The 12,160-nt window shown below is 41.2% G+C and overlaps 1 protein-coding gene across 1 annotated transcript in view; it reads left to right on the top strand.

Annotated features, from left to right (window-relative positions):
* The window catches only part of LOC120023442, a gene marked incomplete at both ends in the record, with an annotated part of 359,115 nt that overhangs the window by 193,690 nt on the left and 153,265 nt on the right, over window positions 1-12,160 (top strand). The window contains 2 exon segments of the mRNA XM_038967467.1: window positions 2,117-2,286; window positions 2,381-2,801. Of these exon segments, the coding sequence (XP_038823395.1) occupies window positions 2,117-2,286; window positions 2,381-2,801 (591 nt within the window).

The following is a 12,160-nucleotide window of genomic DNA, read 5'->3' as shown; positions in this document are numbered from 1 at the left end:
AATGAACAGACAGTCACTGCGAGGTGTACAAATTCAGAGACTTTTGGCCTCCGAACTATGATCACACATCAAAATGCCTTTCCCATCTATGATCACACAACAAAATGCCTTTCCCATCTATCATCACACAACAAACTGCCTTTCCCATCTATCATCACACAACAAACTGCCTTTCCCATCTATAATCACACAACAAACTGCCTTTCCCATCTATCATCACACAACAAACTGCCTTTCCCATCTATCATCACACAACAAACTGCCTTTCCCATCTATCATCACACAACAAACTGCCTTTCCCATCTATGATCACACAACAAAATGCCTTTCCCATCTATCATCACACAACAAACTGCCTTTCCCATCTATCATCACACAACAAACTGCCTTTCCCATCTATCATCACACAACAAAATGCCTTTCCCATCTATCATCACACAACAAAATGCCTTTCCCATCTATAATCACACAACAAACTTAGCACAGATCATCCCTGTTAGAACATTTATAAACAACCTTTTATTGCCGGTCATACCTCTTCTCATTACAGCCCCCCTTTGTCCCTGTTTTCCTGTCATGAGTGGCCTGGTGAAGAAAGATCCGTATCTCAATGCATGTTAGTTTAAATAGTTAGCAGGGCCACCCCCCCTGTCCTTCACCCGGCACTTATCATTCTAGCGGGTCTTCTTCAGATATCGTTTACAGTTCATTTTCCCAACGGCCAATGTAACTTTTGCCTGTCACATTTCATGGCCCTTGATAATGTCCCGATTTTAATGTCCAAGTAGATACTTCCGTTTCTGCCACGTACACAAGTCTCTCACCTGAGCTTGTTCTCTCTCTCCACGCTCACTCCACGTTCACGCCACACGCGCTCTCAGCACTCCGGCCCTGGTTTATGGCTCGGACTCAGATAGGAGTGGTCACTGTCTCTCTCATTGAACGCCTTTTGTCGCTCTTTCAGCCGGTTAGGGAGGGTTTTGAGGTTAACACACACTGTCTATGGTCAAATTATTTCCACTATGCAATAAAACACGATCTGACGTCACCTTCCATGATAACCTCAAAAAAACACAGATCATAACAACAGTTCATTACATTTCTGTTTCAGGAAACTAGACAAACATTGACTATATGACGAATTATGACATTAACATTTTCTTAATAACATCTCTAAGACAAATGTCAAAAAGCATAACAATGTTACTGCTAAAAAAAGACATTTTCTAAATGAGTCCATACTCCCTTATTCTACTGGCGACCTCTAGGAAAAGTTACCAGATCATGAAGATGGCACCCTATCCTCTCACAGAATTCCCACGATCCCAATCAGAACAAAAACACCACATGAAATTAGCAATACATACAGTGGGGCCAAAAAGTATTTAGTCAGCCACCAATTGTGCAAGTTCTCCCACTTAAAAAGATAAGAGAGGCCTGTAATTTTCATCATAGGTACACTTCAACTATGACAGACAAAATGAGGAAAAAAAATCCAGAAAATCACATTGTAGGGTTTTTAATGAATTTATTTGCAAATTATGGTGGAAAATAAGTATTTGGTCAATAACAAAAGTTATTAATGCCTAACCAGCATGGCTCGACGTAAAAACAAGTTTTGGACTTCCACACAAAATTACTTCTTTACTTATTTTATGTTTAAGGAAGTGTGTAGGTCGCATTCTGTATCATACAGCTATGAAAGTTATATATTTAGAACCACCTGCTGATTGGAATCCAGCGACGTCTGTGTCTTCAGTATCCTAGAACTGTTTAGTTTTTTGTGTTGTGACTTGTAAAACAGGATAAATAAAATAAGTAATGTCACTAAGATTGTTAAAACTGGCCTCAGATTATTGAGGGATCTGATTAGGATTTACCCTTGTAGCAAGGCCGTTTTATCATGTGAAGGTTTCATTCAGGTCTCAATTTTTTAACACTGTCTTTGGCAGGAGAAAGACCAGACTCTGAGAACCAGAGCCAGGGACGTCCAAACCAGCAAGAAGACACCAGTGTTCCCACAGTGGAAAGGGTTGTAACCGGTTATGGGACCTTAAACAACATGAGAAAATACACACTGGGGAGAAGCCTTACCACTGCGCCAGTGTGGAAAGAGTTTTAAATTTATAGCATACCTGAAAGCTCATGAGAGAATACACACAGGGGAGAAGCCTTACCACTGCTCTCAGTGTGGAAAGAGTTTTAACTCTAAAGGACTCCGGAACCAGCACGAGAGAATACACACAGGGGAGAAGCCTTACCACTGCGCCCAGTGTGGAAAGGGTTGTAACTTCTTATGGATCTGAAACAACATGAGAGAACACACACAGGGAGAAGCCTTACCACTGCGCCCAGTGTGGGAAGTGTTTCAACCAGTCAGGGCAGCTGAAACGGCAGGAGAGAATACACACAGGGGAGAAGCCTTACCATTGCTCCCAGTGTGGAAAGAGTTTTAACGATTCAGGGAACCTGGAAAGACATGAGAGAATACACACAGGGGAGAAGCCTTACCATTGCTCCCAGTGTGGAAAGAGTTTTAGCCAGTCAGGGGAGCTGAAACAACACGAGAGAATACACACAGGGGAGAAGCCTTACCATTGCTCCCAGTGTGGAAAGAGTTTTAATGTTTCAGGGAACCTGAAAACTCACGAGAGAATACACACAGGGGAGAAGCCTTACCACTGCTCCCATTGTGGAAAGAGTTTTAATCATTCAGGGGAGCTGAAAAGGCATGAGAGAATACACACAGGGGAGAAGCCTTACCACTGCTCCCAGTGTGGAAAGTGTTTCAACCAGTCAAGGCAGCTGAAAACACATGAGAGAATACACACACAGGGGAGAAGCCTTACCAATGCTCCCAGTGTGGAAATAGTTTTAACCAGAAAAGCAACCTGAACCAACACAGAAAATGCACAGAGGGGAGAAGCCTTACCACTCCTCCCAGTGTGGAAAGAGTTTTAACCATTTCGGGGAGCTGAAACGGCATGAGAGAATACACACAGGAGAGAGAAATTACTTCTCTTAGCATGTATATTGATATTTCACATCTGACTGATAATGTGTTTACCTGTTTTTATCATATGAAATTGCTTCTTCCAATTATTGATAAACCTGTACCTGTTAAAATACTGACTGTTAGAGCTGTTAAGGCTACATGGATTGATGAGGAAATGGCCATCTGTATGGTTGAAGGAGATGGGGCAAAAGGAGTGGCTAATAAGTCTGGCTGCACATCTGGGTGGCTTACGTACTGCAAATTGAGAAATGATGTGACCAAACTCAACAAAAACAATAAACTTTATTAGGAAGCCAAGATCAATGATATAAGGAATGATGGAAAAAAAACTTGTAAAAAAACAGAATGAAAGAAAAGCAGTGCAAGTATTGAATGTTGTAAAGTTAGTGTGGGAGAGGTGGAAAAATTGTTATCGATCAATAATGACAAACCTCCTGGCATTGACAACTTAGATGGAAAGCTACTGAGGCGGTAGCTGACTCTATAGCCACTCCTATCTGTCATATTTTTAATCTGAGTCTAGAGGAAAGTCTTTGTCCTCAGGCCTGGAGGAAAGCCAAAGTAATTCCACTACCCAAGAGTGGTAAAGCGGCCTTTACTGGTTCTAACAGCAGACATATAAGCTTGCTGCCAGCTTTTAGCAAACTGTTGAAAAAAATTGTGTTTGACCAAATACAATGCTATTTCTCTGTAAACAAATGAACAACAGACTTTCAGCATGCTTATAGAGAAGGACACTCAACATGTACGTACTGACACAAATGACTGATGATTGTGCAGATTTCAGTGCAGCCTTTGATATTATTGACCATAACCTGTTGTTTAAAAATGTCTGTGCTATGGCTTTTCAACCTCTGCCATATCGTGGATTCAGTGCTATCAACCTAATAGAACTCAGAGGGTTTTTAATGGAAGCTTCTCTAATGTCAAACATATAACGTGTAATGTACCTCAGGGCAGCTCTCTAGGCCCTCTTTTCTATTCTTACCAATGACCTGCCACTGGCATTAAACAAAGCATGTGTGTCCATGTATGCTGATTATTCAACCATATACGCATCAGCAACCACAGCTAATGATGTCACTGAAACACTTAACAAAGAGTTGCAGTCTGTTTTGGAATGGGTGGCCAGTAATAAACTGGTACTGAACATCTCTAAAACTAAGAGCATTGTATTTGGTACAAATCATTCCTTAAGTTCTAGACCTCAGCTGAATCTGGTAATGAATTGTGTTGCTGTTGAACAAGTTGAGGAGACTACATTACTTGGCATTACCTTAGATTGTAAACTGTCATGGTCAAAACATATAGATTCAGTGGTTGTAAAGATGGGGAGAGGTCTAGCCTCAAAGAGATGGTCTGCTGTTTTGACACCACACTCCAAAAAGCAAGTTCTGCAGGCTCTAGTTTTGTCTAATCTTGATTATTGTCCAGTCGTGTGGTCCAGTGCTGCAAGGAAAGACCTAGTAAAGCTGCAGCTGGCCCAGAACAGAGCGGCACGTTTTGCTCTTAATTGTAATCAGAGGACTGATATTAATACTATGCATGCCAGTCTCTCTTGACTAAGAGTTGAGGAGAGACTGACTGCATCGCTTCTTATTTTTATAAGAAACATTAATGTGTTGGAAATCCCAAATTGTTTGCATAGTCTGTAAGGGAATTCTGCCCTATGTGCACAGAAGAGACCACAGGAAATCCGTATTTGATCAGAGGTTAGTTTGTTTAATAAGGATTGCAACCCGGAGTTTACACTTACAGCAATTTGTAAGCAAGACACTCAGTTCAAAAGATAGTGTTTTCCCTTTTTATCCCCTACTGAGGATCACCCCGCCCAGGGTGATGTCCCTTAACTTTAATACCATAAAAGCTCATAATTAATAGTTGTTAATACAAAGATGTCTCTGCTAGGCGGAGTTCAGCTTGTTGCGTTATTGGCAGTTAGTTTCCCAATCACTCTTCCCCTTATTGCTATCATGTCAGACTGGAAGTAAGACTGGAACATAGTATCAACAGGAACTCTTAGTTCCCTTTATCCATCTGTTACCTAAAATATAGTTTCAACACGCAGACATCTGACTTTGTACAGTTGACCTTTTCATGCACTTGCAAGGTGTCAACCACTGATTCTTAATCTCAAGCTAAAGCAACACATGAATCATTGTACTTTTGTCATCACAGGTGCTCCTATAATGTACAGTTATCATCAAAGTTCTTACAAGTCAACTTACACACAGCTCTGACACACACACTTATCCCACCAGACATGCCACCGGGGGTCTTTTCACAGTCCCCAAGTTTCCAGAACAAATTCAAGAAAGCGTACAGTATTATATAGGGCCCTTATTGCATGGAACTTCCTTCCATCTCATATTGCTCAAATAAACAGCAAACCTGGTTTCAAAAAACAGATAAAGCAACACCTCACAGGCACAACGCCTCTCCCCTATTTGACCTAGATAGTTTGTGTGTATGCATTGATATGTAGGCTACGTGTGCCTTTTACAAAATGATTTTGGTTAGGCCAGGGTGTGACTCGAGTGGAAATTCCAGTTTCTTTATTTCTATGTTTTCTATTTCTTTGTTTTTGGCCGAGTGTGGTTCCCAATCGGAGGCAGCTGTCTATCGTTGTCTCTAATTGGGAATCATACTTAGGCAGCCTTTTCCACCTGTGTTTTGTGGGTAGTTGTTTTCTGTATAGTTGATTTGCCTTACAGAACTGTTCATTCTTCTCTTTGTTATTTTGTTCGAGTGTTTTTTGATTAAATAAAAATCATGAACACTTACCACGCTGCGCTTTGGTCCATGCCTTCCGACGAGAGACGTGACAATTATGTGTCATGTTTTGTGTTGACCCCAGGAAGAGTAGCTGCTGCTTTTGCAACAGCTAATGGGGATCCTAATAAAATACCAAAATCTGTTATTCTCTCTGAGCTCAGAAATAAATAATCTTGGTTTGACTTGGACTCCAGCAGATCCTTATATTATAATATCCACTACAACTCACCCACAGATTGCTGTTTCATGATTGTCTCAATGAAGAGTTCCTCATTCCACTTTCCTGGGGGCATTTACAAGCCTCCCACTGGTTGAATAAACGTTGTTTCCACGTCAAAATAAAAAACATCCTTAACATTGATGAACCTTCACTAACTTCATCCCTAAACTAGTAACATTAACTATTGTCTATTGTTATTCTCAATAACCTTCCTGGCCATATGAAATCCAAGCTAAATACAATGTTCCCACCAGTTTTCATGTCTTTGGTTTTGCAAACGTGTTTATTCGATTATATTTCTCATTAAGATGAATATTGTTTTAATTCTATATGGGTCACGCCTGGCTTTGGTCATATGTTCCCTTATGGGTCAATGATTTTAATTAGAATATAGCAATTATGCTCTCTCCTCAATCACTTACAGTTTCTTTGGAAAGTATTCAGACCCCTTGACTTTTAGGTTTAGGTCATCATTAAAGGGGACATCTTAAATATTACAATGACCCTTTCTAAGACAGACATCCCCCGGACCTCCCCCCATAACTATTTTTAAAAGGGTAAAAATTATATGTTTTCTATAGCATTAAGGGCTTTGTGATGCCCATTCCAATACCTTGACTTTGTTGTCCTTAAGCCATTTTGCCACAACTTTGGAAGTATGCTTTGCGTCATTGTCCATTTGGAAGACCCATTTGCGACCAAGCTTTAACTTCCTGACTGATGTCTTGAGATGTTGCTTCAATATATTCACATAATTTTCCTCCACAAAATAGATGGCATCATGGGGAAGTGCACCAGTCCCTCCTGCAGCAAAGCACCCCCACAACGTGATGCTGCCACCTGTGTGCTTCACGGTTGGGATGGTGTTCTTCGGCTTGCAAGCATCCCCCTTTTTCCTCCGAACATAACGATGGTCATTATGACCAAACAGTTCTGTTTTTGATTCATCAGAACAGAGGACGCCTTCAGGCGTTTGGAAATCGCTCCCAAGGATGAACCAGACTTGTGGAGGTCTACAATTTTTTTTCTGAGATCTTGGCAGATTTTATTTTATTTTCCCATGATGTCAAGTAAAGAGGCACTGAGTTTCAAGGTAGGCCTTGAAATACATCCACAGGTGCTCTTCCAATTGACTCAAATGATGTCAATTAGCCTATCAGAAGCTATGACATAATTTTCTGGAATTTTCCAAGGCTGCTTAAAGGCACAGTCAACTTAGTGTATGTAAACTTCTGACCCACTGGGATTGTGATACAGTGAATGGTAAGTGAAATAATCTGTAAACAATTGTTGGAAAAATGACTTGTGTCATGCACACAGTAGATGTCCTAACCGACTAGCCAAAACTATAGTTTGTTAACAAGAAATTTGTGGAGTGGTTGAAAAAGGAGTTTTAATGAGTCCAACCTAAGTGTATGTAAACTTCGACTTCAACTGTATATACTGTACAGTATACTGTATCCACTATATATTGCACCTTAGCTGCTCTGTTACTGCTCATCCATCTATTTTATACTTATATATTCTCATCCCTTTACTAGATTGTGTGTATTAGGTTTAGTTGTGGAATTGTTAGATATTATCTGTTTTATACTGCTGCACTGTCGGATCTAGAAGCACAAGCATTTTGCTACGCTCACAATAACATCTGCTAACCATGTGTATGTGACCAATTACATCTGCTAACCATGTGTATGTGACCAATAACATCTGCTAACCATGTGTATGTGACCAATAACATCTGCTAACCATGTGTATGTGACCAATAACATCTGCTAACCATGTGTATGTGACCAATAACATCTGCTAACCATGTGTATGTGACCAATCACATCTGCTAACCATGTGTATGTGACCAATCACATCTGCTAACCATGTGTATGTGACCAATAACATCTGCTAACCATGTGTATGTGACCAATAACATCTGCTAACCATGTGTATGTCACCAAAAACATCTGCTAACCATGTGTATGTGACCAATAACATTTGATTTGATTTCAACAAAACATATCCATGTGATGATGTTTGATTAATGTGGAAAACTGATTGGATTTGTAAAAAGCCATCAACATCAGGTATTCTTATTAATTTTCACACAACTGGCAACCTAAATCCAGTGACAGGTAGCATTTTGTGTTGATTTCATGTTGAATTCACTTTAGTTGACGACTCAAAGAAATGTAAATTGAAACTATATGTTGAACTGACGTCTGTGCCCAGTGGGTTGGATTGAATAAGCGGCAGGTGTTGGATCAATATCCACCTTAGTAGCTAAGTTTCCATGTAATTTGCGACAGATTTTCATGTGAATATTCTCAAATCTGCATGAAACAATATACGCATTTTCCCACTGGAAATGTCTGCATCAAACAGATTTATTGCGGATAAAAGTCTGCGTGAGGAAGTAGTGCACTGAACAAAATGTTTTGCTTTTGAATTCCCATGTACTGAATTAAAAATGCATTTTCAACTCTACTGATGGTTTTGAAAAACCGTTGAGTTATATAGCAAACGTGCTCTTGTCCAGTGCACTGTAGCCAACAGCTCACAGATACAGTGCTGGTAGGCTACCTACATGATGAGATTATTATGGATAAGAGAGATATTATTTTATTTGTCAAATGGCAACCAAGCATCGATCATCATGTCACCAGAATAAGACCAACAAAATGTATTGGAAAGGAGCATCAAGCTCATCACATGTAGTTTCACCACCCTGTGAAGTTCATAACTTATTTCATCTGTAGCCTAATAAACTGCATGTGTTCCCAAATCGTAGAGGGAGGACCACACAACATATCATCACGTGACTCCAAGTTAACTAAGATATGATCGTTACTAAATCAATATTTGCGCATAAAGGATTAATGCCGCCATTTCTCGTTTATACATTTTTACTGAGACAAAAAGACCCAACCATGTCAAACGAAATAATAAATCGTCTGTCGGCATTTATAAAAGTGTACAGGCATATCCTGTTTCCATCAGCCCGGTGATTACTTTTGAAATGGTTGGATCAATATCCACCTTCATGATATGGATGAAGCCTGATTTGGAATGTCTGAGTAGTTCTATCTGATGTCATAATACACTCCTCTGATAATCAAGTGATATTTGGAATGTCTGAGTAGTTCTATCTGATGTCATAATACACTCCTCTGATAATCAAGTGATATTTGGAATGTCTGAGTAGTTCTATATGATGTCATAATACATCCCTCTGATAATCAAGTGAAATTCACATGTGATGCATTTGCTCCATTGTTTACATTTAAGTTGGAGGCCCACTCTGATGATTTATGTCTTACATCGTGGGGCTTTAAAAGAATAGTATGGCGACATCTCAGTGTGGCTTGAAATGATTATGATTATTAATCAAAAACTCCTATAGCAACAATACACTGCAGCTTTGACATCAAGAAGAGAATGGGCTGATGGGTGGTGGTGCTACTCTATAGGTAAGTCTGTCCAATATGAATGTTCAAAACACACAATAGGTTGATCAGTAGCCAGTTAGCGAGCTGCTACAGTCCCATATGAATGTTTAATACACACAATAGGTTGATCAGTAGCCAGCTAGCTGCTACGTCTTTAGCCGCACAGCTAGCTAACACAGCTCGCTATCAACAAAGTCAAAATGGACTCCAGGCCTGGTGTTGGCAGCAGTGCACAACAACCACTGTTTACCGGAGCTTCCTGAGTGAAAAATAATTGGGCTATATAAAGAGGGCACGACAAAACCTATTCCCCCTCAGGAGACTGAAAAGGTTTGGCATGGGTCCTCAGATCACAACGCAGGGCCAGACGGATTACCAGGACGTGTACTCCGAGCATGCGCTGACCAACTGGCAAGTGTCTTCACTGACATGTTCAACCTCTCCCTGTCTGAGTCTGTAATACCAACATGTTTCAAGCAGACCACCATAGTCCCTGTGCCCAAGAACAACAAGGTAACCTACCTAAATGACTACCGACCCATAGCACTCACGTATGTAGCCACGAAGTGCTTTGAAAGGCTGGTCATCTCTGTGGAGATGGGAGAACCTTCCAGAAGGACAACCACCTCTGCAGCACTCTGCCAGTCTGGCCTTTATGGTAGAGTGGCCAGACGGAAGCCACTCCTCAGTTAAAGGCACATGACAGATCACTTAGAGTTTGCCAAAAGGCAACCAAAAGATTCTCATACCATGAGAAACAAGATTCTCTGGTCTGATGAAATCAAGATTGAACAATGGCCTGAATGCCAAGCGTGACGTCTGGAGGAAACCTGGCACCCTCCCTACGGTGAAGCATGGTGGTAGCAGAATCATGCTGTGAGGATGTTTTTCAGCGGCAGGGACTGGAAGGCTAGTCACAATTGAGGCAAAGATGAACAGAGCAAAGTACAGAGAGATCCTTGATGAAAATCTGCTCCAGAGCGCTCAGGACCTCAGACTGGAGCGAAGGTTCACCTTCCAACAGGACAACGATCCTAAGCACACAGCCATGACAACGCAGGAGTGGCTTCGGGACAAGTCTCTGAATGTCCTGGAGTGGCCCAGCCAGAGCCCGGTCTTAAACCTGATCGAACATCTCTGGAGAGACCTGAAAATAGCTGTGCAGCAACGTTCCCAATACAGAGTCAATGTGGAGGCTGTATACAGGTATTACCGATACAGGGTCAATGTGGAGGCTGTATACAGGTATTACTGGTACAGAGTCAATGTGGAGGCTGTATACAGGTATTACTGGTACAGAGTCAATGTGGAGGCTGTATACAGGTATTACTGGTACAGAGTCAATGTGGAGGCTATATACAGGTATTACCGGTACAGAGTCAATGTGGAGGCTGTATACAGGAGGTACCGGTACAGAGTCAATGTGGAGGCTATATACAGGGGGTACCGGTACAGAGTCAATGTGGAGGCTGTATACAGGTATTACCGGTACAGATGTCAATGTGGAGGCTGTATACAGGAGGTACCGGTACAGAGTCAATGTGGAGGCTATACACAGGAGGCACTGGTACAGAGTCAATGTGCGGGGACACAGGTGAGTCGAGGAAAAATTCTACTCCTATTACAGAGCAAGTGGTAAAGCTTCATATGACACTCATTGTTGGAGGACTGTAGCATCTAATGATGAAACATGTAGCATCTCCACAGAGGAGCTCTGTCATGATTGTAGCAGGTTTACTAACACGTTAGTTATATTAGCAGTGTTGACTATGACGTTACTTTAGCTAATATGGTGACAACGATGCTGTGTGTAGCAGTTATGAAATGGTTTGGTTTGGAAAGGTTTTTCTCCTGGTCACCTACAGCTGATGTGTTGTGCATTGACGTCCACAAGCGAAGGGAAAAGGTGAGCGAATTGACGTGAGAGGAAATACAACGTGGCAGTTGTGAAAGTGAACTGTGTTTACGCGTCATCAGGGGTGAATTCATTCAGCCGATTCTGTTGACAAACGTTTCTTAAACGGAACAAAACCAGGATAAACATACCTGAATTTGTCCAATAGAATCTCTATTTCAGCTAGATGCAGGCGAGAGGGTGCAAGGCAGTATTGAATGTGTCTGTCCATGTGTCACTGTCTGTCACCTCAAATGTTTCTCTCGACCAGTGTGCACCTACATTCTAAACTTTCATTCATAGGCTAGGTTGTAGCAACCTCATGATGGGTATAGGGGAAATGTTAGTATCATGTAGTAGTCTAAACCTATCGCTGTTACATTGAACAGGGTGAATGGAATATGAATGACAGTCATCTAATATGCTGTAATAGAAATAAGGCCATGAATAAACAAATCGTCCTGCCTCATCTTAAACGGCACTGACCGCCACTGTTTGGATGGTGGGCCATTCTTGGGAAACTGTTGAGCTGGAAAAACCCAGCAACTTTGCAGTTCTTGACACAAACCGATGAGCCTGGCACCTACTACCATACCCCGTTCAAAGACACTTAAATATGTTGTCTTCCCCATTCACCCTCTGAATGGCACACATGCACAATCCATGTCTCATGTCTCAAGGCTTAAAATTCCTTATTTAACCTGATTCCCCCCTTCATCTACACTGATTGAAGTGGATTTAACTAGTGACATTAATAAGGGATCATAGCTTTAGCCTGGATTCACCTGATCAGTCTAAGTCATGGAAGGAGCAGG

The sequence above is a fragment of the Salvelinus namaycush genome, chromosome 2 (genome assembly GCF_016432855.1).
Source record: "Salvelinus namaycush isolate Seneca chromosome 2, SaNama_1.0, whole genome shotgun sequence".
Lineage (NCBI taxonomy): Eukaryota > Metazoa > Chordata > Actinopteri > Salmoniformes > Salmonidae > Salvelinus > Salvelinus namaycush.
The sequence above is the reverse complement of the archived record's forward strand: the minus strand, read 5'-3'. Positions and strand labels throughout refer to the sequence as shown.